This window comes from Stylophora pistillata, chromosome 8 (genome assembly GCF_964205215.1).
Source record: "Stylophora pistillata chromosome 8, jaStyPist1.2, whole genome shotgun sequence".
Classification (NCBI taxonomy): Eukaryota; Metazoa; Cnidaria; class Anthozoa; order Scleractinia; family Pocilloporidae; genus Stylophora; species Stylophora pistillata.
The window spans coordinates 10,572,382-10,599,239 of NC_142526.1; the positions used below are offsets into that span (position 1 = coordinate 10,572,382).

Below are 26,858 nucleotides of genomic sequence, written 5' to 3' on the forward strand. Positions count from 1 at the left end.
TTTATGTTTTATCTACTGTTCTTTTGACCAATGGTATCCTTTGTTTTATTTGTAACGTAACCAAGAGTGCTTATTAGTCTCCACACGCACCAGTCGGAGATTATTCCACTTTGCACAGTCCTTGAATCTTCGTATATATTCCTTCCAGTGAACGGTAAGTTGGTTTCTCCTTCTATATACCTATATGCGTTTTTATTTGCAAGCGTTTATGCCTTTTTATGAAAAATGTTCAAGGTAGTTCAGAGTTTTCTTCATTTGCCTGGATGGATTATTCCATCAACATCCCAGAGTTCCCCCGGAGAACAAACTATTTCTTCGATCAAAAAATAAATCCTTTTGTAAATAGAAACGCGAGTTTTGTTTTGTGATTTTAATTCTTAACTTGCCGCTCAAATCTTCGTTTATTAAGCGTTCTATTTCCTCTTACACCTCAAAACAGACATCACCTGATTCACTGCACGTCTGCATTCCAAAACTCTTCATTTGCAGCTTTTCCGAGTTGCTCTTATTTGTTCATTATTTAAACAACGCTGACGTCTGATCAGGAGGCTTTGAATACAGTCTGTTCATTTTCCTTTGCAAATTTAAATTTATTAGTTTGCCACTCCCAGAAACTTTGGGATCTTGCGGAAAAACCAGGATGATGTAACCAGCATCAGCAAGTTACTAAGCCATCCAAAAAAAAAAAGGAAAAATAAAATGCAGAATCACTGTGTTTAATTGTGCAGAAATTATTTTCCTCTTATTTTAAAATTTTAAAAATTGTAACTTTTGAATTGCAAAGTCCCCTTGGATATTTAGACTAGGTAATTTTATTTAAGTCAGTGAAACATGTGTTATGTATTTGAGAAGGGATATCTACTGGATTATAAATTTGTATCATTTAGTCAACATCCAGCAATCCATCAAAGCGTTGTTTCCTTTCCATTTCTTGCATCAGTTTTTTCAAGTGGGAGGGAAAATTTTGCAGTAATATCAAGATAATTTTCTTTTTGGATTTAGAGTTTGAATCCAGGTGTTTGTTTTGCGGAATGGAATGATTTTCTTAACGTCCTCCCAGACCTTGGTGGGAAGAGTTGTCTTATCCTCTTGTCAGCTTTATGCTTTGAGACGTTGTTTATCCACATCCCCTGCCCTGGCTGGAGAAGGTGACTTCCTTTCACCCTTTAAGAAATTCTCCTCTCTCTGCTTTTACATAATGTTAACCCTTCAATGCCTAAGAGTGACCAACATGTAATTTCTCCTTACAATATCCTCCCTGAATCACTCATTGAGGTCATGAGAATAAGGAAAATGATCACTAACTGTAGAAACTCTTGATTGTTAAACAAATTCTCCTTGTTAGCACCTTAGGAAATGTATAGAGAACAGTATGGAGAATATGCATAGTGAGGCTAGGTTGTTAAGGGTTAATCTCTATTTTTTTTTTCCTGTTTCCTACATATTATTTTTTTAATCAATGATGAGGAAAAGTTTTAAAAGGTTTTTTTTTTAATAGCAAATGATGTAGTGACATATTTTAAGATCTAACAGGAAACTTATCGTGAATTGTCTTTTTGAAGGAAAAATGTCTGGTGTTAGCAAGATTTTTGCTCGTGAAATATTTGACAGCCGTGGGAACCCCAGTGTTGAGGTTGATATCACAACATCCAAAGGTGAATAATTATTGGGCAGTATTCATTTTTAAGTTTTAGATATGAATTACTTTTAACATAGTTCTCTTTCTTCCCTGGAGGAGGAAGAAGGGTCGTGCAGATTTTTCAATGGCAAAGGAGGTTAAAGCTCTGATAAGCTGGCTAATCACTCTCTTCCTCATCTGCATGTAATTGTCTTCAAATTTGTTTCAAGTGGTTTTTTCTTTAAAGAAAAACAAAGTAAATTTGGCAAGACCTCAAAGTACAATGTCAATAGCAAAGAAATTAAAAAAATTTCCACGGAAAATGCGAACCCCTTCAGAAATAGGGGGGGCTCCTCAGGCCTTCAAAATCTTCTACCTGCTATTCCAAAGTACCCAGTTATGTCAAATTGATGTTAATTTGCCATGGTGATGCTATTCAGATTACATCCTAACACCATTTTTATCACCTTGAACTTCACTGGTGGTAACATTCTGCATGTGTTTTTTCTTTTGAGATGTTAATTACCAATAAAAAAAAAAAAATCAGGTAGCTTGGATGACAGAATTCTCTAGTTGCTTATCTTAATTCTCTGACTAACTTTAATTTGTCACTTAATGTTTACCTACTCTTCTGCAACTGCATTTCTCATTGAAAAACCCTGATTTTTTAACAAATGAACATACAGACTTCTTGTGTTATCTTCTTGCTAAAAACAGTTAAACATGAAGGCGCGCTATATAAGGAAATCTTCCCTGGGAAGACCTAGGCTCATTTGTCCCTCACCGTTGACGTGTGTGGGTCAAATTTAAATGCTGGTAGACGAACAAAAGGAGCTAATGAGATATCTATTGTTTACTTCCACCAGCATGGTGGCAATGAGGTAACGTGTGAATCACCTACTTCGAACTCAAATTTACTGCCACAAATAAAGACAGTTTCCTTTGCAGAAAGGAAATACAAATCTAAAAAATTCTTGTATTGTGATGAAGACATATAACAATTTTGAGGAATGCGCCCACTGTTCACTGCTTTGGAGTAGCTGTAGCTCAAGCTGACTTGACTCTTAAGAGTTCTACATCACACAACGGTTGATTGACAAATGGTCCAGTGGGACCTAAGGCTCCTTTTATAGTGCGCCTTCGTGTTTAAATATTCAGGAGGTCTGGGCCAGAGCCTTGGCTCGGTTCATTTTGGTGTGTTGTTATACCTCCACAAACTTCCTTTTCAGGATTCCTTTTTCACCCAGATGTATCTGTTGTGGTTCAATTTTATCCTTGGTTTAAATTTTATTTTCTGTTGTTTTTGGTTATGGTAATGTATGATAATAGGGTTGAAACGATGGAAAATAAAATTTAAACCAAGGATGAAATTGAACTACAACATATCCATGGATGTGTATTGTTGTGTCTGCTAACTAGAAAAAGTATGTAACTCAAAGGAATGCTGGCTGAGAAACTAATTCAAAGAGAAGCACAGAACAAGTCAATTTGCTCACTTTGTGATACAAAAGCAAGAAAAATCTCTCAATTATTATATCTTGTAGTACACAAAAGATACCAGCAAGCTGCTGGGGAAATCTGTAAATTTTCAGGTTGAAGTGCTTGCAATATGCTGATATCCCATTGCAGATTAGCAAAACACCTATATATTCACTCTATAATACAGATGTTGTGACCAGCTCAAGCTGTAATGAGACTGTTGGTTTGTGAGATTTACCTCATTTTACAAAATATGCAATCTTTTTTGTTGCAGGGCAGTTTCGTGCCGCTGTTCCATCAGGTGCATCTACTGGAATTTATGAAGCTTTAGAGCTTCGCGACAAGGATCCAAAAAGATTTCTTGGAAAGGGTAAATTAACATTTGATGATATGAATGGTACAATTACAATACCACTATTTATATATTTTTACTGGAATTACTGTCATCAAAACATAAATTTGGTTATAGAAATTTCACTTCTAATTTTTAATCAATATTAATGATAATATTAGAAGTTGTTGTTCAGGCAAGGATGCCATACTAATCTAATTAATTTAATCTAATATTGATAATTAATATGATGCCTGGGAAACTATTTTTAATTGATTATTAGGGTATATGATCATGAATTTGATTAGGATGAATTGATTATAATGATTATTATGCTTTCTCTCAAATTCTTAGAACTATTTTTATCAGGAGTTGTTTCTGGATAGTCTTAAAAAAAATTGTTTCTTATTTTTGGTAGGTGTTCTTAAAGCTGTCGAGAATGTCAATAATATCATTGGGCCAGCACTTATTGCAAAGGTAAGTTCATAATAATTATAGCTAGATTTTTTTGTTTTTTTTGTTTTTATTTTGTCACAATTTGGTACCAAAGTTTCTCATTGTTTTGAAATTACTGGCATGAATAATCAGAATGTGGATGTGACAAAACAAGAAGATGTGGACAAGGTAATGCTTGAGCTGGATGGAACTCCCAACAAATGTAAGTATTGTTAATTTGTGATATTTGTATTGTTGTGAGTAATATTGAATTGAATAGCCATCTTTGTGAGTAAAAGGGGTAAGTTTCTAAAGAAATTGTGCATTGGTGGAAGTAACAAGGTAATTTTGGTTTTATCAACTGAGTTGGTAGTGTAAATTGGGCACTGTAAAGAGTTTCAAAGCTGACGTTTCGAGCGTTAGCCCTTTGTCAGAGCAAAGGGCTCTGAGGAAGGGCTAATGCTTGAAATGTCAGCTTTGAAACTCTTAATGGAGGCCAAATTATGTTATCAACTCAGTTGATAAAACCAAAAAATCTTTGTGAGGGGTTTGTTTTTTATGATGCCTTCATTCTTATTCTACAAACCATATTGTAATTGGTAATGAATTAAATTTCATTTGACCCGCTGAGTGAGGATGTATACATTTTGAAGGGATGTTCTTTCACATGGAGGAATCTGGTTATAATTTCATTACTTGACCAACCATATTGACTCTTAATGTTTATTGGTTCCAGCCAAACTTGGTGCGAATGCAATCCTGGGAGTCTCACTGGCAATTTGCAAAGCAGGAGCAGCACACAAGGTTGGTAAAGAGCAATTGGCACTGTTGAGTATTTTTTTATGATGTTCTATTGACAGGTAAAAGCCTAAGTTAAGGCATGTAAGATCATTCTCAAAGTGTGTCAATAATCTTGTGGTTAATATATAATTATGTCTATTTTCACCTACCGGTAAATTAGGATAAAAAGTTATTAATTGTGTTTTCCTTTTGCTTGCTTAGTGAAATCTTGGTTAAAATTGAGTGAAATGGAAGTCACCAGCAATGTTTTTAATCAAAGTTAATGGAAAATTGATTAAATTCTCAGATAAACATTTAAACAGAAATGAAGATGTTGTTCTCTTGTTGGCTGCAAGTCTGAAAACTGCTTTTAAGATTTCTGGTCACCTTGTTTTGCATGTGGCTTCTCCATGGTCATTCTGAGTTTGTAAGTTTCTTTAGTTATGTAGTTCCTGTCATCACGGCAGTATACCTGGTGAATACCTCCCTTCTGTTATAGATTTGCTTAGCCCTTCCCCTCCCTGACAATTTAAGTTACCAAAACTGAAGCTTGTCAATTGGTACTGAGTTAAACCAAATGCTTTCCTTGTTTCAGGGGGTACCCCTGTATAAGCATATTGCAGACCTGGCAGGCAACAAGGAGGTGATTCTTCCTGTACCAGCATTTAATGTTATCAATGGAGGAAGTCACGCTGGGAATAAACTTGCCATGCAGGAATTTATGCTCTTACCAACAGGTGAAACACTCTACTTTTACCATGCCTCTCTCCTTACAGGAGAATGAAATGGTAGAATCAAAATGCAAGGGAAACTTTTTGAATCCTTGGAGTTTACTCATTTTGTGGAATTCAAGGTGATAGAAATTCTCCTGGAAGCTAATTTCTGCCATTTTCCTCTTCATCCTGTAGAACAATAAAAAGGATAACAAATTGATAAAAAAATATTTTAAACATTTCTTTTTCTTGTTTGTTGAGTTGCAGCTCACTCTACTTTTTCAAGTTGTTTCTCAGATCAGAATTTTGTTCAATCTCAGAACCATATGGTTCAAATGGGACTGACACAACAACACAGCCCATCCAAAAAAAAAAAAAACCAAAAAAAAAATCTCCATCCCCTGCTTACTCTCCCGAGTGAAGCTTTTTTATGGACTGAAGGAGGGTTTTTTTTTGTTGTTGTTGCATTTTAAATTGAAATTTTTTTTCTGTGTGAAATTATTTTGACCTACAAAAGATTATTTTGCAAGAATAAAAACCAGCAAATTATTGATCGCTACATGGTAGACTTAACTCAAGTCTAAGCAAGGGTAAGTGCTGGCAGCTCATAATTTGTTTCAGTTCAGTAAAACTTATGACTTATAAATGGTGTTTTTAGGGGCCAGTAATTTTAAGGAGGCAATGAGAATGGGTGCAGAAATCTATCAGAACCTGAAAAGTGTTGTAAAGAAAAGATATGGAATTGATGGTAAGTAAGAAGAGCTCTTACTATGCTCTATATGCTGCCTGTTCAGCTAGGGTTTGAAGAGCACCAGACTGCTGCATGGAAGGGTGAGTATTGAAACCCTAGACTGGACCAACACTCAGAGTCTTGAAATTCCTGAGGAGAATGTGTTGCCTTTGCATTTTAGACATCTGCAAATGGTTAGACCTACCAGTAATCTTCTCAGACAATAACAATAAACAGGAGTGTTGAATTCGAACCTTTAATAGGCCTTACTTCACTTAGAACCTAACTAAAGACTAAATACAAGATGGCGGTTATGATAATAAATAGCCATAAAGTGAAACCGCTGGTCATGCAAAATGCGGGCAGGGCACAGGGAGCCCAGCCTTAACAACAGAACGGCAATATTACAACAAGGAGGCCCTTTCTCTTGCATCCTCTCAGTACTGGTTAGTAGGGGCCAGATGTGAAAGAACCCATGTACTCCCCACAAAGAGTAGAGAACAAAGCTCCCAGTTTTGTGGTTCGGTCTTGTTTCCAAAATTGGGGGCACTCGTAAAAGGGGAGATGTTACCAGTTTCAAGTTTGCCTAGTTATTAACAATAATCAGGCAACAACTGAAGATTGATGACACACTTCCACTTTTTTTCCTCGCAGCTGTTAATGTTGGTGATGAAGGAGGCTTCGCTCCAAACATTCAGGATAACAGAGAAGGTGAGAAATGTTTCTCTTCTTCCCCTCTCTGAAAAACAAAGCCACAAGTTTTAGTCCAAGATGCTTTGTATTTTTCAGTTAGGAGTAATACTCACTAGCCAGGGTAACCAAACATTTGACAAATGGTAAACACCACAGCGTACACTATTGAGTTATGGATGCATGTGGGAGGTTGGTAAGCATGAAAGAAGCCTAAGAATCACGCGAGGCGATAGCCGAGAGCGACTCTAGTTTCTTGAGTGCATAGCAAACCTCCCAAGTGTATCCATAACTCAGTAGTGTACACTGTGGCGTTTGCCATTTGTTTTATAACATAACATTGTTACATTGTAGCAAGAGTTTTCTTTTATTTAACAAATCTTATGTGACCAAATAAACAAGCACGCATGGAAAAACTAGTCTTTGCATTTGTTCACGTCAGCAGTGTACACCCATGGGCAAATGGTGGACACTGAATTGACCAATCAGAGCATGTGCTTTACTTTGGTTATGTTATAATAACCCTTTACAACCTAACATCGGCATGCATATTCTCCATACTGTTCTTCATACATTTCCTTAGGTGCTGACAAGGAGAATTTGTTTAACAATCAAGAGCTCCTTTAGTGGATGATCATTTCCTTTATTCTCCTGACCTTAATGTGTGATTCAGGGGTGATATTGTACGGAGAAATTAGATGCTAGTCACTCTTACTGGGGTTAAAGGGTAAATCAGTTTGGTTTATTTGATATTCGTAGGTCTTGAGTTGCTCAATGTTGCCATTGCTCAAGCTGGTTACACTGGTAAGATCAAAATTGGCATGGATGTTGCTGCATCAGGTATGGTGTAAAGAAAAATACAAGTTGTTGAAATATGAAGTGATCTAGACTTGTAACAGCCAATTTTGTTGGATGTATGAAGGAACCCTTGCAATGCCCTGAGCCTCAAATGTTTTAACTGCTATGGTGTGTACAGGAAAAGGATATTAGGCCTGTGTTTGGTGGCTACTGGCAAGCTTTAGTATTCTTATTACTTGGTTTTTGTGGTCTCGTGTTTAGTGAGATAAACATCTACCCACAGTAGTGTTAAATCCAGGACCATTGTCTGTTTTAAAGATAATAATATACATAATTTTATTATGCGCTTCTGATCATTGGCTGAAAACAAGATTAGTGCATTATTGTGTAACTAAAGTGCAGTGTGCAATTTGGTTTGGTAAAGCACTTAAAAATTTTTCAAAGAATACAAATTGCACTCACTCTTGTGCAATTTTGTTGTCTTTGAGAAGTTTACTTGTGCTTATTATCGTTACATTATAGTATACAAATTCATCTTTTTATTGTGGCTGTTTGAGTATCAAGCCTTGAGCCTCTAAAACTAGTTACCAACCACTTTGCATATTTCTAAAAATCTTCTTTCTAACCCTAAAAGTGTTTCACAAGGAGTCCTATAGCAGAATGAGAATGACTCCCAATAATGCTCTTTCTAAAATTTTGTATGTGTCTGTTTAGTAATACCAGTAGGTCATGGATGATATCAAAATGTGGTTAGAACAGAAAAGTGGCACACAAGGCTCAGCTGAGTGCATCACCGATTATGTTCTCACCACATTTTGATGTCTTCTGGAATGGATAACTGTACAGACCCATGGCAGCATGGAATGTTTTTTGTTAAAATAATAAAAAATAGTGATGTCTTCTATGGGTCTGTCCTCCAACAGATCATAACAACCAATCAAAATGGATGTATCATCTAGCCTATCATGTATTAAACAAAGATATATGATATTTTCTTGTCTAGCTGTTGAAGTATAGTTTTCCCCTTCTTTTATAGAATTCTTTAAGGAAGGAAAATATGATTTGGACTTTAAGAACCCAAAGTCTGATCCCTCAAAATGGGTAGGTGTCAGTGCATAGACTGAGGAAATCTCTCGCAACTATGATTATTATAGTAATTGTAGCTGGGAAAATTTCAGAATTGTCAACTAATTGATCACTATTAAAATGTATTCATTTGGTACCCTAAGATCAGTATGCATTATTCTCCTTTTGCACATTTCTTTGATACTGGGAAGGGGGAATTCATTCAGTGATCAAAGCTTGTTAGGTTGCCAATCATTTCCTTTATTTACATCCTTACATCTGTAACCACATTCTGTACACTCTTCCTGTACATTTCCTTTAATATAGACTAGGAGAATTCATTTAACAATCAAAGCTTTTCAGGATGGTAATCATTTTCTTTTATTCTCATCATGATCTTGATGAATGATTCAGCCAGCTAACTGTAAGGAGAAATAAGACACTGGTCCCTATTAGGGAGTGGGATGAAGAGCAGGGATGGCGCAGTGGTAAGAGCACTTGCCTCCCACCACTGTGGCCCAGGTTTGATTCCCTGACCTGGCATTATGTAGGTTGAGTTTGTTCTTGGTTCTTGTCCCTGCTAGGAGGGTTTTTCTCTGGTTTCTCCGGTTTTCCTCCCTCCGCAAAAGCCAACACTCCAAATTCCAGTTTGATCTGGAGTCAGGCGTTTTTAACATGTCGAGCCACACGCTTGGAAGATTGGGCAATCACTTCCTACATTTGAGAGGTTTTTCTCTGGGTACTCCGGTTTTCCCCTCTCCTCAAAAACTATCATCATTTGAATTTATTCAATTTAGAGTTTATTTCCATTTACACACGACCCCACAAGCTGTTCAGCTTTAAACACTATCATGTCTAAATAAAGGTGTTATTATTATTATTATTATTTTATTGACTTTAAATAAATTATTTTTAATTATATTTATTTCGGAGTGTCTCTTCATCTCGAGCATTATTTTGCTCTTTTACTTGCAGATAACTGGTGAACAGTTGGGCAGTATGTATGAAGATTTTATTGCCAACTATCCAGGTACACCTCATTGATACAACTGTTTTGTTTTGTTTTGTTTTGTAACATCCAGTGGCAAAATTCAAATGGCCAGAGACTTCACTTCAACGTAAACTGAAAAAGAAAAACCTATACCATATGAAAGCACTGCAGCTCAATGGTGTCAAAGTTGTGGGCCATATTCTATGGGATCTCTGTTTCCTTGCATTGTCTAGCATCACAAAGCTTAAATAATAATTTGTTGGTGATCAGTAATTGATTGATCAATTTCAAATGAAATGTGAGGCTCCCAAAAAATTCTACACCCCACCAAATTATGATTTCTAAAATACTCATATTTTGTTGGTGAGAAATCATTGCCACTATTTTATTACATCAAGGTGTGAATTTACTTGCCTCTTTCCCTTTTCCTCTTCAGTGGTGTCTATTGAAGATGCATTTGACCAGGACGACTGGGAGCATTGGAGTCAGTTGACAGGAAAAGTAGACATTCAAATTGTGGGGTAAGTTTTCTCCATTGACATGGTTTCTAAACACCACTTTTACTGGTTCCTACAATAGAAAGTGGATTCTTTTGGAAAAATCAGTTACAAGGCAAATGGTTGACAGCTTGAAATATATTAGTTTGAGCCATTTTGTTCTAGACTTGGCGAGGTCACCCTAATTAAATTCTCATAAGCAATTATTAATTATGTAACTTCTCCCAACAATCTCCCTATGTCATCCAGCGATCAGGTGATGAAAATACTCAATACAAGTTATCTTGATCTAACACCAGTTGAAATTCTTGTAACTTATTTACAAAGAAATGTGTAACAGGTAGAGGGGAGAATTAATGATCAGATCTTTAGAGTTAGAGGGTTAAAAATTACGTGGCATTTGAAAGCTGGTTATGTGGTAATGAAGGATGGGTATAGGTCACACAAGTTTATAATTTTGGTTTTTACTTATTGGTATTTTGAAAAATAATATTTTTTTTTTTTGCAATCTAAATTAATTACCTTTTGTGTTTCTGAGAGTGAAATGTTTCATGTCATGTAAAATTGTACATTTTTTCTAATTTTACAGGGATGACTTGACAGTGACAAACCCAGAACGGTAAGTAAGCCTCAGTGATAAACAGCTCTGCAAGGGCAGTGTTCTTTATCATTTTGCAGTGATATTAATAAAAGCAGTTGCTTAAGTTTTTCAGAGGACACCAATTTCATTGATCAGTTTGTCTTCGATTGCCTTCAATGAATTAAGTTGGTTGCATGGTTGTTATTGTAGTAAGTCAAAATACACTTCATCTGCTGTCCTGCTTCAAGTCTTTTTCCTTTGAGTGCAGGCTTTGTGTAGCATTGACCCTTTAAACCTTAAAAGTGACCAGCATCTAATTTTTCCTTACCATAACACTGCTGAATCATTAAGAAAAAAAAAATACCTTTATCTATCGAGGCTGAAATACATTGTTACTGGTAGCCCAGTAGTTTACATAATGGCCCTCCCTAACTAAGTACTTGAAAATCCCCACTGGCAGGAGGCAGACCAGTGGGCTATTTACAGAGCGCAGCCGAGGAGTTGAACTAGGGGCAACCGAGAACAAATCCAGTGAGTGGCAGGGTGGAGGACTTGAACCCCGGACACCGGATTACAAGTCCAGCATCCTAACCACTCGGCCATGCCGCCTCCATTATCATTCACTAAGATCCATGAGATTTAGGGAAATATAGCCAACCTAGAAAGCTTTTATTTGTTTAATGATCTCTCCCTGTTAGTACCAAAGGAAATGTATAGAGAACAGTATGGGGGAAGATGGATGTTGATGTTAGGGTGTAAAGAGTTTACTTTTCTGAACTGCTGGTCTTGAGAAGAAAGACACAAGCCACAAGTTTAGGAGCCATCTTTGCCTTTCCATGTTATCTGCTACACTTGCACCTTTTATGAACTGCTGAAAAAATAAACTATTCATAATGATATTTGATATTTTTTCCTTGACTGCAGTATCAAAATGGCTGTGGAAAAGAAAGCGTGTAACTGCCTTTTGCTGAAAGTAAACCAGATTGGTTCAGTCACAGAATCCATTGAGGCGTAAGTAGTTCTTTTTGTCCTTGTTGCAGTTGGGAGTGTTTATATTCATTGTTACATTTTGTTATGTGTTTGAGATGTGCAGGCCTAGTTAAAAATTTAAATAAAATAAATGCTTTTTTTCTGAGTAATTGTGGGGCTATTCAGCCTTGAGATGTCACATGAACCTCTCATAAAAAAAAGTTGCCATTCAAACTGCTTAATTGAAAGACAAGCAGAATGGAAGGTTTTGTAACATGGCATAAAGTACCATTTTCATTTTTTTTTTTTGTTGAGTTGTCTTGTGGAGCCAAAATTTTATTTCTAGTGACCATTATGGCAATTTTCAATTGCCAAATGGTGCCTTTGAAAGAGGTTTAGCTTGAAACCCAACTACCTCTCAGCATCTAGTGGTATAAGTGGGAACTACCATGTTTTCAGGATAATCTAATGAAATGCTGGGAGTGTAACCGCCATGATCTGGTCTCCAGTACAGAAGGAGCATCAGTCTTAGTTGCTCCACGCCATGGAAATGGTGACTAGCCTAGCAGGAAGTGTAGACATCTTGGTTCATGTATAACAATTGGTGAGTTTATGTTCGTCACCAGGTGCAAGCTTGCTCAGAAAAACGGCTGGGGTGTTATGGTGAGTCACCGCAGTGGTGAGACAGAAGATACTTTCATTGCTGATTTGGTTGTGGGTCTGTGTGCAGGACAGGTGAGACATGGAGAGTATTCAACTCTTAAGATTTGTCAAGCATCAATGAAATTTTGACACAATTAAGGGCTGAAGTTTGCTACACAGGACTATTGTAATGTTACATCTCTGTAGTGTCACAGTTCAGGTACAGGACCGTCAATAGGTTTGAACAAAGAAGTCAAACGAGAACAAGGAGGCAGCCAGGTTATTGTGGACACCATGTTCCCTTATGAGATTACACTCAAGACTGAGAAATATTCTGTGAAACTGTTCCAAGCATTCCACAATTTTACATAACCTTGAAGAAAATTGAGATATCTAAATCTGTTACTCGAGTATGAATGGGTTGCTGCAAATAGTCTATTAAAAAGTTGCATGCTTGATTGCTAAACCTTAGAGCAGGAATGAGGCTAAGGGTGACCTTGTTTTGATACAAACCTTGCTGCTTTTCAAATGTAAATTACTTTGTTATCATGCTAACTAGATACTCTGACTTATTATTAACTTTTTTTAGATCAAGACAGGTGCTCCATGCAGGTCTGAACGATTGGCCAAATACAACCAGCTTCTCAGGTAACAGACACATATTTTTTTTCAGGGCAAGACATGACTAACAAATGCAAACAATACTTTGTTGCAGCATTTAAAGAATTGCATCAAGGAACTTTGACTATGGCTAGTTGTCAAGTTATACGACCGTTCACTTTGGACAATTTCTAAATGGGGTGGTTACACATTTTTTAGTGCATGGGTGGGGAGGGGGGGGGGAGAGAGGCAGAAATAGTCCGTTCAGGTATTTATAAGGGGGAGTATTCATCCATCCATGGTTGTAGTCCAAGTGCAAAGTTGTCATCACAGGACCTTGCAGTATCTTGCCGATAACCACTTTTTGAAGTTGTCTTTGTCAAACATTTGCAATTGGAAATTGTCCAAGCCAGTTTTGTGTGACTCTGGTTCCAAATATCAGCTGACCTTTTCTGGGTTGGATGCATGAATAAAACCCATTTGTAGATTTTATCACAACCCATTCAAAGACAGTGTGCCATCCATTTCAGCTGTTGGTGTTCAATGTATTGTTCAAGTGACATAGTCCCAGTCAGTTTGAAAATTTTGTTTGTTGTAAAAGGTGAAGTTAGTTTCTTCAGAGTTTATTTCACCTGGGTTTCCAAATTTTGACCTCAGTGCAGAATGCATCTGCACTACCCTTTTCTAGATGTAGTTCAATTTTTGATAGTCTAGTGTTCATAAAGTTCTGCAGGCCACAATGGGTTCAACAGTTTGTTAAACAAAATTAATTCTCTAATGGTGAGCAGTTCTCTTTTTACTCAGTTTCTTGCTTTAGAATTGGAATATTTAATCTGTGAAGTCTAAAGGATCCCCATCATTTTGTATCAGTCTTTGGAAAGTTAAGAGCTTTCCTAATTTTTGTTGGCCTTATTTTATAGAATTGAAGAGGAACTTGGAGCTGGGGCCAAGTATGCTGGAGAGAAATTTCGCAAACCACTGGAATGAGCCAAAAGACAAGATAAAAGCAAATGTAGTGTGAAGTGTGAAGCTTTGTCAAGATGGCTTGCCAAGGGATGGGAAAAGAAATGTGTTAGACAGTGCATCAAATAACAAGAATTTTCACTAAAGTTAAAGAAAGGAAAATACAACAAATGAATTGTGATTGATTTGCCTTGTAACTTCATTATGGACTTTAACCCTTTGACTCGTAATAGTGACTAGTATCTAATTTCTTTACATTGTCACCTCTGAGTTAAACATGAAGCAAATTTGAATAAAGGAAATGACCACCAACTAAAGAAGCTCTCGATTGTTAATCAAATTCTCTTTGTCTGCACCTTTGGAAATGTATAGAGAACAGTGTGGAGAATGTGATTGATGGTATATTAGGATCAAGGGGTGATTTTTTTCTAATCTGGCCACAGAGATAAGTTACCCTCGTTTCTTAACTTCCGACATGAGCAGAATGTTTATGAAGTATCTTTCAGTGATTGGGGAATTTGCTGACCACCATTCAGAATTGTTGGACTCAGTTTTTAATGCCCTGGGCCAGGTTGTTCAAAGGTGGGTTAAAATAACCAAGGATTAGTGTGAAATTTGATTTCAGATCTGAAAGGTTTAAAAAAAGATTCATTTTAATTCTACTTGTCTTCAATTTGATAATTGAATGGTCTAATAAAATGGGAAAAATCATCCCAAACACACTTTTGAGCAGAGAATTGTTGAAACCTGGATTTAAATTTAAACCTGGGTTAGCACTAATCAGCCCTCGAACAACTGGGCCCAAGGCTATTATTAATAATGATGAATTGGAAATGAGTAATTGTGAAGAACAGCTTTAGGCCAACAGTAATAAGTTACCCATTTGCAGTAAACCCGAAAATAATTGTCAAAAACAAACCCTGGAGGTAACGCATTTGTAAAAGTGAAGTACATCAACAGATTACCAACTGCTTGCCAACGGGTGTGGCTATGTAAGTAACCAGAAGGGAGTATCACATTCTACAATAACACCATTATTTCATTCCGTAATGAAAACGTGATGCAAGGAAATAAAACCCTTTTCACAAATTTATAATTGGAAGGAGTCCGAGATTGCAGCTTCGGAAACGAAGGGAAGCGCAATAAGGAAGTTAGCTCTCCTAACCTAACTAAATAATTGTGTCGAGAATCTAATACACGATAAATCGACAAATCTTCCTTGCACATCTCACGGATCATTCACGCAACGCGCCATGTCCGCTTGCGTGACCAGCCACGGCCAGGTTCAGTCATCAACCAACACAAACTACATTGAAGACTTCATCTTTATTGACTCACATTTCACAATGACAATATAAAGTCAGTTTTACGACCAGAATTACACGTCTTGGCCTTCGACTGCTAACAGTTACAAACCCTATGATTTACTAAGCTATGGAGTGACTGCAGCCAAAGCTGGAATAATTGCACTGGGACAGTTACATGAACTCAGTTCTCTTTTTAATAAGTATTCTCCAAAATTTGCTTAAGGTTTCAGAAGCAAAACGAGCTCACAATTACACTGACTTTTCAAAAAAAAGGAATATTTTTAATAACATGATAGGGCGCAGACAGAGAGCTTCTCTTCTGCTTGAAATTAACTGCTTTTGTCAATATGTTTTCTTTAAAAAACTGATATCATTTTATGGTTTGTGCTTTGATTAAAGAAATAATGAATTTCAACATAAAGTTTGAGTGAAACAGCCCAGTCCAATACTCCAGCTGGCCTTCTGCAAGCATTTAAATCTTTTTTTACACTTAAGCATCATGATACGTCAACAGGGTAGGTCAATATTATTCATAATTACAGGAGCGACAAGCGCAGATACAAAGAAAGGAAACGAGAAAAATGATACTAACATGTGCGCATTATAGTAGCCAGAAATATTTTTCGTAGTTTTCTTTTATAGAATTTTGTTTTAAAGTTTCATTCATATTGGCTTGGGGGGGAGGGGGGGGGGGTAAATTATTCAAGTAAACCAAACACATAAATCATGACTTCTCTTTTATCCTATAGACTATTCCGCAACAATTTCTTTTTTTACACTGGTGATTCTGTTACAATGCGCAACTTTTGTGGCAAAAATCTATGCATTTTTTGCGATAAAAGGTGGCCCACCAAGCCCCTCTCATGAGATGTAAGCAAAGAGTCACAAATCTGTCTTAAAGTGTAGGATCTAAAATACAATGACTTTAGTGGAGGGAGCAATGATAACGTTCACAAGAGCACCTTTAAAGTTGTGCACCGTCCAATAAGAACCACAACTTATATCACAATGTATAAAATATAACCACTAAAACTTTGCTCTCAGAGATAGGAAGAATAAGGACAGAAGAGGGGGAGCTTAGTTCCAGATCTTCAAGAAGCTGTCCCAACTGCCAGTAGCAACAGCCATACCATCATCGGTAACACCCAGACAACTAACACGGTTGTCATGCCCAGCGAGGACACCTGCCCTCTCTCCTTTCAATGTGTCCCATACATTGCAGTTGAAATCATCATAACCAGCCAATAGCAGGCGACCACTCTTGGAGAAGGCCACGGAGGTGATTCCACAGATTATGTTATCATGAGCATAAACCATGAGCTCCTAGAACAGATAAATCAAAGCGAATCATTTTTACTTCAGTATGTGCTAGTCGGGTAGATTCATTAGATATCTAACACTCACTCATTCTGCTTTACCTTCTCATCTCATCCGCTCCCTTCGAGATTTACTTTTAATCAGGGTTACAATAACGCCAATAACAAGTGGTCTATAGCCACCTGTTACCACTGTAAGCAGGCTCTCGTGTTTGGGTATGGCTTTAGAGCCCCTTTCCCGGGTAAAGAAGTAAAGTCTGTTTATGAGCCTAGTGGCCCATTAGGCCGGTGCTTAACTCCGGTTTCTGTAGCATGAAGTGACTAGGAGTATTTCTACTCCCCCCTGGATGGGATGCTAGTCCATCGCAGGGTTACCCCCCCAGCATTAAATTGCCAGTACCCATTTATACACCTGGGTGAAGAGAGGCACTGTGAGAGTAAAGTGTCTTACCTAAGGACACAACACAATGTCCTGGCCGAGGCTCGAACCCGGACCACTCAATCCAGAGTCGAGCGCACTAATCATGAGGCAACTGCGCCTCCACTTTTTCTGGGTACAGCTGCCTATTAAACTATCAACAGCTACTTATGGAAAAAGTTACGAACCCTTTCACAACCAAGATCTCAACAGTAATTCTCCTTATTGTCTGCCATACAGTTCTTTTGATGTTAGTTTGGAGAATTCGGTATTGGATCTACTGATAATCCCACCATTTCCTTATTCTCATTACTTGTCTGCTTGATATCGTATTGATATTGTAAGGAGAAATTGTCTTGGTCACTACTCATGGGTTAAAACTTAACCACTTACTCTCCTCCCTGCTTTGAAAGTCCTTTGAAACCTCACCACCAATCTTAATAGAAATTTCAGTTTATCTCTCTAAGCAATTAAGACACACAAGATGCTTTTGATCCTGTTCCATGTTTCAAAGGGGACTTAATCATGATCATATGGAATGAACAAAAAAGAATGGTCTACTTACCTGATCAGCTCGGATATCAAAGAGCCTACAGGTGGCGTCATCAGACCCTGTGGCAAATGCATGTCCATTGGGGAAATACTGAAACGAACCAAAAATGTTATATTTACCTCTTCAACTACAGATCTCAATCATAATTTACCCTTTACTGTCTTCTAAACACTTCTTATACAGTTTATTCATACTCTAATTGATCTTTGTCTTCATTCTTGTCAACTATCTACTTCCTTGCTAGATTCATCAGTCTTAGTCACTCCTACACAGAGTTGAGAAATCTCCCAAACTGACAGTATGACACTAACACCAGAATTAATTTTAAAGCTGACTAAAAGTTTTAGTTTGAATCTTACCGCTACTGCATTGATATCTGACTCGTGTCCAGTAAAGGTTTGTTTACACATGCCATCTTGTATACTCCACAGCTGAAAGAATAATGTTACTCGCTTAAAAATGGAGCACTGTTATTGAGTTTCTAGCCTTCTGGATGGCCAAACAGAGCAATTCTATGAGCTTGTAACCTTGCTCAACAATTATTGTCAGTGTATTCATCAGTATAGATAGAAAAATTTTTTTAGAGTGGGCCACGAAGCAGCGGCTGAAAAAAAAAGAGAGGTTGTCTTTGTCTTCCAGTTTCTGTCGAAACAAATGAAAGCTAGTTGGAAGAGCTATTCTTTGTGTTCATTTTTATTAAAACTATTATTCCACTGTATGTTAGTTCACACAAGTAGACCTCTATGCAGATGATAATACCCTTAGAGCATCTGCTCACTTTGATAATTTACCTGAACTTAAACTTTCTCTAAATACCTCTTCAAATGAAATACATTACTGAGCCGACTCAAATAAACTCCCCATCAACGAGTCAAAGTCCAAACTCTAAATGATCTACAGAGAGCGCCTAAGATAGGAGATCTACAGAAAGTGTCCGAGATCAATGATGAACTTGTTGTCACAGTTGAGGAAAATAGGCTTATAAATGTAAAAAGTGCAACACTTTTAGGTTTAACAATCGATCATTCCCTCTCATTTGATTGTCATCTTCAAAGTCTTCGCCTTAAGCTTGCCTCACGCATAGGTGTTTTGAGTAAAATCAGAGCCTTTCTGTCACTTAAACAGCAATTACTATTCTATAATGCTATTATTCCCCCAGTAATAAGCTATGCTGATGTCATTTGGTCATCATGTGACAAGGAATCACTTTACTGAGTCGTGAAATTACAGAAGAGTGCAGCTAGAATCATTTTATATGCCAACCACCTAGTACTCTCTGTGACACTTTAATAAATTGGAATGGATACCTTTTTATGAACAGAGTAAAATTAACAAATGAGCTATTTATTACAGGCATCTAAATGGCTCTCTTCCGAACTATCCCAACGAACACTTAACAATACACAACATGACAGAAGCACGCAGTATGCTAGCTATAATTCTATGTGTCCTTTTTATAAGCGCGAGACTGAAGGAGGCCGTTCTTTTGCTGTATCAACACGACTTTGGAATAATGTGCCTCTAAATATCAGAAAATCAGACTCCGTTAAGTCCTCAAAAACTAATTTATTTAAAATGATCTTCACAGCACAGCAACATTTAGACCATTTAAGGATTAAACTCTTATATCTATTTATATCTACATTTTACGGAAGTTTTTAATATTATTATAATTCAACCATTCGCATCTCTTATAAATTTAGGTTTTTAACTTTTATCATGTTATATTTGTATTCATACTTTGTAATTTTATTTTCCAAGGGCCACAAGTTTATTAGCCTTTGGCTATTAAGTTTTAACCCTCTTTATTGTTCTTATCATTATTATCTTATTTTTCCTCTTAGGCTTGCAAAATACTAAATTACTATAACCAACTTGGTGCTACACACCTCCTTGGTTGTTTATCATCTCATATTTGTGCACCCTTGTGGACTCATTGTTAAATCTCATTAAAAAATTAGATTCGACTTCTGGAGGTTTCCTGTTTCCTTCTAAAGGTGCATAATCCTTTTAAGTAATAAAAAACTTCATTTTTAGTTCCGCAAAACTAAACTGCCGGCTTTTTAAAGGTAAATTTGTCAAAATGTATCACAACAAGGCAACAAAAAAACAATTTAGTCTGTAATACCTTCGCTGATGCATCACAAGCACCGGACACGAACGATTTGCTATCTGGAGAAAGCGATAAGCTCATCACGTCGCCTGTATGACCACTGAATGTGGTAGTTTGCTGTCCAGTTTCAATGTCCCAAAGAGCACTGAAAATCAAATTGGATCGCCCCTGTAAATAGTATTCTTAATGGTGCATACTTGGGATATTTCAGATGCAAAGTTTGAGTAAAAACATTCAAACTCCCTCACAATTCTAACAGAAATTTTTTGGGGGGAACACCAGAGGGTTCATTTTGAGTGACCTATACCTTTTTCATTGAAGGTTGTTTAAATCTTGCAGGAAGTGTAAAAGGTTTTCTTTTTAAACTTTAGAAGACTATGTTACCGTGATGTCATAGTCTTCATCGCACTGCAGTAGATGTAACTTGATTAGTGGACAATTGGAGAGGAAGAGAATGCATGTGTTTGGATAGTCTCATGAGAACTGGAGTGGGGAATGTTGGTGTGTGAATTCAGTTTATCCTGTTTTTTTTTTTCAATATTCCATTACCTTTCTAAGTACATTGAATCAGTTAGTGTTTTGTGATTTACTTCAGTTGACCTTTTGCATTACTTGGAACAGCAGTGATTTAACAAAAGTAAATGGGAACACCATGAGCTTTTACCGAGTTCACCCAACGCATTAACAGACTAAGTATTTCAAAGTTATGTTGCCTTACCAGGTCATATCTCCTGAACTGGTGAGAATTTGGTTGTCATCAGTGAAACGACAACAAGACAAGTAACCTGTTACAGGAATGGGAAAAAAAAAAAGATGTATTTACTGCAAATTTGTAAAAACCCTTTCATAATCTTGACAAATTCTCCTTACTGACTGCTATACATTTCTAATAAAGTTTGTGCCGAGAATTTGGTGTTGGATCAAATAACAATCCCCTGGGTAATATTTTTTTGCTAATCTTGTCACTCAGCTACTTGATATTGAATTTATACCAGGGAGAAATTTTGTCTTGGGTATTTCTTGGGTATGCGCATTAAATCATATCTTTTATTGCATGTTAGACTGCGCAATATAAGAAATAAACATTATTATTATTATTCTGATAGTGATAGGGTTGAAAAGGTAGCATATGAACTTTCTGTAAGGATAGTGATAGAAATGTTGTAAAAGTATCTGGCTCAGTATACAAAGAAAGTGGTGTCTGATGGCCTGGGCTGGTAGATTTTAGCTTTGAGCGGATAGCAGGGCTCAACACTAGCAGTAGCCAACTAACCACAGACTAGTAGAAATCCAGTTTTAGCTGTTGGTTTTCGATTTCTACTAGCCAGTTTGGCTAGTAAAACAAACCAAAATCATTTTAACAATAATCAGGTTAATCATTAGGGGATTCAATAATCAGGTTGATTGCTTGGGGATTCATTTAAATTTCAGAATCTCTTTGCCCTCTTTTAAGTCTAAGACACCCCTTTTTCTCAAGGTCTGGTTAGATATATGTGAAATAGAATTCATTTCTTCAAGTCCTTATTACAAAGTGAAATCTAGCGAGGAGACAATTGCATTGGAAAAAGTCATTCCATGTCAGGAATGTACTGTGAAGAAAGAAAAAAATGAAAACAGCAACGATAACACACCTGTGTGACCAGGCAACTCTCGACTGACTCTGACATTTCCTTCTCTTGTTTTCAAGCTGTATATGGAACAGATATTGTCCAGTCCACCTAGCAATCAAACACAACAAAACATTTCTTTAAAAAGGCTATGTCTGTTTTAGAACAGAAACCTGCACCATTTGAAATGACAAGGAGTCCTGCCCCTCCCTGAATTGCACACCAGTCAGTTGAACATGTTTGCCCTCTCCTATGCTCCAGGGCCCCCCTGCCAATCTGCCCACAATTCAGTTTAAATCATAAACAACCTGAGGCATGCTAACCATCTGGCTGTTTGACCTTCTTCAAAGCTCCAACAAGATCCAATTTGATTTGCCTACTTTCTTATATTTGTACTCCTTTTTCACTGAGATCAAATATATTTTGTAAGAGGTTCAACCTTTAAATCCCAAGATCTGATTGTTGGTTCCCCTTTTTGGTTGTTGCACATTCCATTTGAAAATTAGTTACAAGAGGTGTTGGATCAACCTCTTCCTGATAAGTTTGAGCATTCTCATTACCTCCTGGATGGATAACATATGGAGGGAGAAGATGCATGTTAATCACTCCCACGAGTTCAAGGATTCACTTTTGTTATCTCTTTTCCCCACCAAACACCTAAATATCATTTAAAATGAATGTGGCCCTCAATTGAAGTGGCTCTGTATCACTTACCACATGCAACATAGTTTCCTGATGGAGCATACGCACAGGTCATTACCCAACTGGATCGTAAAGGTATTGCGTGTACCTAGAACATATTTTAAAATGAGATTTTGTTCTCAATAAAATGAGGCCAAGATAACAAGGAAATTGTATGAACACAAGAGTACCTCATAATCAAAGGATTAAAGCGATGTTCAGAAAGTTTTTGTTAATACAGAAGCCCTGAAGAAATTTTAAAACCTTTTTCAAATGCAACTAGTGACCAGAACTCATAAGATCCCCAAACTGTTTGATGTGTTTTTTTTTTTTTTTTTTGGCTTAAAAAATTCTCAACAAAATCACTTCTTACACTACTTTGAATGCTCCAAGTGCATATTACCCAAAACATTTTTCAATGAATTGGAAATGTTTGAACAATTGCAACAAAGTAATAGAACTCAGTGATTATTGTAGCATTTAACAAGTTAACTTGTTGGTCCTCTATAGCCGATCTAAACCTGGTCAGGCATTCAATTCACAGCTGACCCATCAAAACCGAGACTTTTGTTGAGTACATATTAAATTAATCGTCACATTTGCAAGAGCAATATTTACCTTGTTTGTTGTATATGAATCCCAAACAATAAGCTTTCCATCCTGTGAAGCACTAACTAAATTCCTGGAAATTAAGATAGTAGTGGTGAGATGTATATCACACTGAAGACAATTTTCAGCAGTATTTTCACCCTTTACACCCCTTACATCAGCAACCATATTCTCCATACTGTTCTCTATCCATTTCCTTTAGAACTAACAAGGAGAATTGCGGTAAGAATCAAAGCCTTTTGAGGCTGGTGATTGTTTTCTTTTTTCTCATGATCTCGATGAATGACTCAACAGTATTTTAATAAGGCAAGTTTAGATTCTGTAATTCACAAAATAATTTTAGTACTACAACGAAAAACAAAAAACAAAAACAGTGAAAATTACTAGAAGTATCCTAAGAGTTACAAGATAAGTAACAACATACCTTGAATCAGTAGCCCAGTGCATTGCATATATTTTAGCAAGATGTCCTCGAAGTGTTCTCCTTGTCCTCATCTGTATTCTACCAACAGCTTCAATATTGTGAGTTACCTGAAAAGTGAAAGTTATTCAATGAATTAAACTACAAAGTAACAGAAAAAGATTGGAATAAACAGAAGTAGGTGTAACACAAAGAGTATTTACTAAACTAAAACCAACTGCTCTCTGTTTTTTTTTTTTTTTTTAACATAACTTACTTGTCCCAGTGATGTATCGCATACTGCTTTTCTTGCGTCCTGTTGGGAAAAAAGACATACAATTCATTGATACGCTCCAGGGCAACTCAAAGGTTCATATATGCTTTGTTGGACAGCTTACATGTTAGTGTTTAATGCATCCCTTGGTTACAATGTCAAAAAGATCAACAATAAAGGTTAGAAACTTAAAACTGGAGAAGATTTTTCTTGGTACAAGGACATTAATGTCAAACATAGCTTCTCTTTGATACATTCACCGGGAGGAAGATTTGCGTTACTACACAGAGAACACACCTACAAAATCACAAGATTCCTTTTTTCGACATCAGACACGAATGTCTTAAAAATGGAATAACCTCTCGTCAAATCCATATCTAAATATTTGGCAAAGGGCAATAAACAGTTCTTACAAAATTAACAAATGTGCGAGATAGCATTTCATATAGAATGCTCTTGACGGCAGTTACAAAATGGTTTGCATTCGATCTTTAAGGTGCAAAGTCCACATGAGTAAACAAAGAGGAACAGCTTCTGTCGAGAGCAAAGGATCTATAGATGATAGGCCCCTGCGAGTTAAGAGATATTTGCCTCATTAGAATCTCAAGATGATGTAATATTTGGTTGCATGCTGTTGAAAATAGAGCCATTCAATGTGTTAAACTATACATTGTTTTGAAAAATAGGTCAAATGGCTCTCATCCACCTGTTACATCGTGTAACTAAGTCTTCGATGAGCTAACATCTGTGACAGAGTGGAAAAAATAAAACTCATTTTGAACAGTCTCAATCTGGCCCTGTGAGATTTGCTAAGACAAATTACCCTCGAGCTTAAAATGCCAACATTTCTTTGATCATGAGTAAAGGATCGAGCATGCATACAAAATCGATTTGAAGAAAAGATAAGTTAAATAAAATCAAACAGACTTAAATCGAGCATCCACATTACACAACCTAAACACAGAATTGTGGCAGCAAGGACTTCCAGCCGCTTTGTTTACAGAAAATGCTCAACTTCTCCCTGTGTCAACAGAAATTGAAACTTCCACGAAAGATATCTGTATACAAGAAAAACGTTTCATTGAAATAATTTCACCATTTACCTTGTTGAAGCGACATATCTTAGAGAAGGAAATGCCATCTGCAGACTATCACGAAAAAAAACACGTTACGAAAGTTCATTACGGAACAAACGAAAATCGTGCATGCAAGATATTTTCATTTTAAAAGAAATGCTCGTTCTTAAATAATAAGACGCTGCAAAAGTAGCATTTTCTTTCTGAACCGCATTTTGGCTGAGCAGCTCTCCTAACAAAACAAATTTGTGTTTCATAGTTTCCATGGTGCGGTTTAAATGTTCGACTTCGTTCAAGATGCCGACGGGGGCCATTGCAATCGGAACAAACGTCTGGATTGCTCACACTTCGCCTGATGTTTTTAAATTGTTGGCTCGCGGAAAAAGTCAGGGCAGATGGAAAAAACATAGATCAAAGCTATGACATAACAAATATGATCAGAAACTTTACAGACACACCTCAACTCGATTGAAGAACTGAGAAACGGTTCGTAATCGTCGAAATATTCATAAGTAGCAATACATCGTTGATCGAGAAAAAGCATGATCCAAGCGTTTCACTAGACCTTTCACTGACTTAGATTTGAGTTTATTCGCTGTAAAAAAATTTCTTATAAGAGTGATATTGTTTGAAAGATATGGCAAGGAGGAGTTCGAAAGGTAGAAGCTTCCGTTTTGAGTTGACTGTACGAAACAAAGAGAGTCAGTCTTTCAATTTCGAACATTATGCCAATGAACTTTTAAGCACAAAGCACAACTCATAGTTTATTCAGCACTACCGCAAAAGCTCCCCATATTTGACACTTTTCTCGACCAGACTTGCTGAAGGCTATCCAAAGAAAAACAGACGTGGCGAAAATCGAGAGGCATTGGAAAAGACTCGCAGCGATGATGAAACTAGACTAACTTTCAATGGCTTATCCATTTCAAGAAATGTAGTTCATTTCTTTTTTTAAATTCCAAATCTTTACTTAATTTTTCCATGGACATAACGAAAAATTATTAAAAAAAACCTAGGGCTGTAGCGTCATTTCTGAAACAACTCTGTTTTTTTTTTTTTTTTAATGATCTCGCTGCTTCGAATCTCGGAGATGACGGTGCTAACTTTGGCCGACGACTGTATATTCCGACCACAAAATTCGACTTGCAAAATTTACCTCCCTGTTCGTTTAAGTTAAGAATGCTAGTTTTGATCGCTTTAACAGAGGAGGAACAAGACCTTTGGAGTCTTTTCCTGGTGGTGATCTCGAGCGTAATGAATGCAATATTCGTAGGGGAACATGGAAATGGTCTCTTGCAACATCTGCCAGTGTGCACTATAAATACAAATACTGAAGCGAGAGAAAAACTTTCCTTCGATATCTCTCGCTCCTAGACATAAGATCACATCGGAAAGACGAAACATGGAAAGGAATAGTGGAAAATATTCCACATCTCGTCAAAATACTGATTACCTTTTACAATATCGAACGGCAAAGCTGAAATATTGTCAGAGCTCGCGTGGCACTTCGCCGCGAGATTCTAATATAATGGCGACCTCCACAAAACGAAGAACAAATTTCGCGATCACTAACAACAAAACAGTCTCGAAAGAACATATTTTGGATCACATCGTCGTGAAACTGATACAAAGCTCGCGTATGATCTTTTTGGAAACTTAGATCATCAACGTCCTACTTCTCAAACCATAAATACCACGGTTTTGAAAGCGATCAATGTGTTATCCGTTCGTTCGATGGTTCACCCACTTGCTGGCCGGTTGGCTGGCTGTTATGGAGTAATAACACAAATACTCACCCTGATCTGCGCTTTTAGTACTTCTGCTTCTTGCCTGAGACTTTCGATGTCACCCGCACCATGGCTTTGGTTCTGCTGCATTCTGAATAGATTTTTAGTTGAAACTTGCGCCGAAAGTTACAAGGCAAAATTGGGCCAAGTAAACGCAAACGCCTGTAGCCACTTCCAATCCTTCCAAACGCCGCTAATTCACAATCACCACCGGCCCAGAGAACTGCATGTACTATTTAAACGGCGTCCACAACTCTCTTTCGTCGAAAACTACGTTTATAACATGTAGGAGAATCGCTCGCTACAATCGTTGGGAGTGGTTCCTTTTCGGCGGATTGCAAACGAAGGCGCGGACCCTGAAATCTTGCTGAGGCCCTCCCATATATAAAGCGCGACCGCGATGAGTCATGGACTACAAAATTCTCATTCTTCTTATTTCTACTCTTTCCATTTTTCCCGTTTTTTCCCCTTCGTTTCCTTGTTATGAACCTGGGAAAAAATTCCCATAAATTAATTCTTCCTCTCAAAGTAGTGCCTATAAAATCTTAATGAAGTTTCAAAGTTTCATCTTGAATATCTGAAAATATCGAACATTTAGGCTTACTTTATTTTCACTCATTTTTAGTCCAACGTTCAAATCCGTTGAAAAAAGGAAAAAAAAATTTCTTTTCACGGCCTTTGCACATATTTTCTTTTTAATTGAATATGGACGGAAGAACTTCAATTCTTGCCCGCTAATGTCTGGTTTGACCCATTAGATTTGAGGGAAATACATATGTCAGCCTTTGTGAGACCTTCTGCCCGAATTTTGAGGTCCAATAAACTCTTTTTTTTTT

At 37.0% G+C, this 26,858-nt stretch overlaps 2 protein-coding genes across 3 annotated transcripts; one reads left to right on the plus strand and one right to left on the minus strand.

Moving 5' to 3' along the window:
• The first annotated feature begins 12 nt into the window (after positions 1-12).
• Positions 13-15,890, plus strand: LOC111332435 (alpha-enolase). 2 transcript variants are annotated; one of them, XM_088729855.1, is made up of 19 exons: positions 74-154; positions 1,003-1,148; positions 1,563-1,655; positions 3,372-3,467; positions 3,847-3,905; positions 4,017-4,086; positions 4,600-4,667; positions 5,239-5,380; positions 6,015-6,104; positions 6,741-6,797; positions 7,536-7,616; positions 8,611-8,675; positions 9,615-9,669; positions 10,067-10,151; positions 10,717-10,746; positions 11,632-11,718; positions 12,303-12,411; positions 12,908-12,966; positions 13,839-15,890. In XM_088729855.1, the coding sequence occupies exons 2-19, from the start codon at positions 1,037-1,039 to the stop codon at positions 13,903-13,905; spliced, it is 1,425 nt and encodes a 474-aa protein (XP_088585981.1). In that variant the 5' UTR covers positions 74-154; positions 1,003-1,036; the 3' UTR covers positions 13,906-15,890. The 2 variants fall into 2 exon arrangements, with proteins under 2 accessions (XP_022793504.2, XP_088585981.1); XM_022937769.2 differs by lacking the exon at positions 1,003-1,148 and having other exon boundaries at positions 13-154.
• LOC111332420 (guanine nucleotide-binding protein G(I)/G(S)/G(T) subunit beta-1) lies at positions 15,189-26,384 on the minus strand. Its single transcript, XM_022937748.2, has 11 exons — positions 26,032-26,384; positions 23,163-23,201; positions 22,910-23,016; positions 22,495-22,558; positions 21,910-21,985; positions 21,220-21,306; positions 20,307-20,373; positions 19,604-19,733; positions 17,835-17,906; positions 17,488-17,565; positions 15,189-16,511 (listed from the first exon to the last, which is right to left on the minus strand). The coding sequence occupies exons 1-11, from the start codon at positions 26,110-26,112 to the stop codon at positions 16,266-16,268; spliced, it is 1,047 nt and encodes a 348-aa protein (XP_022793483.1). The 5' UTR covers positions 26,113-26,384; the 3' UTR covers positions 15,189-16,265.
• Positions 26,385-26,858: the final 474 nt, after the last annotated feature.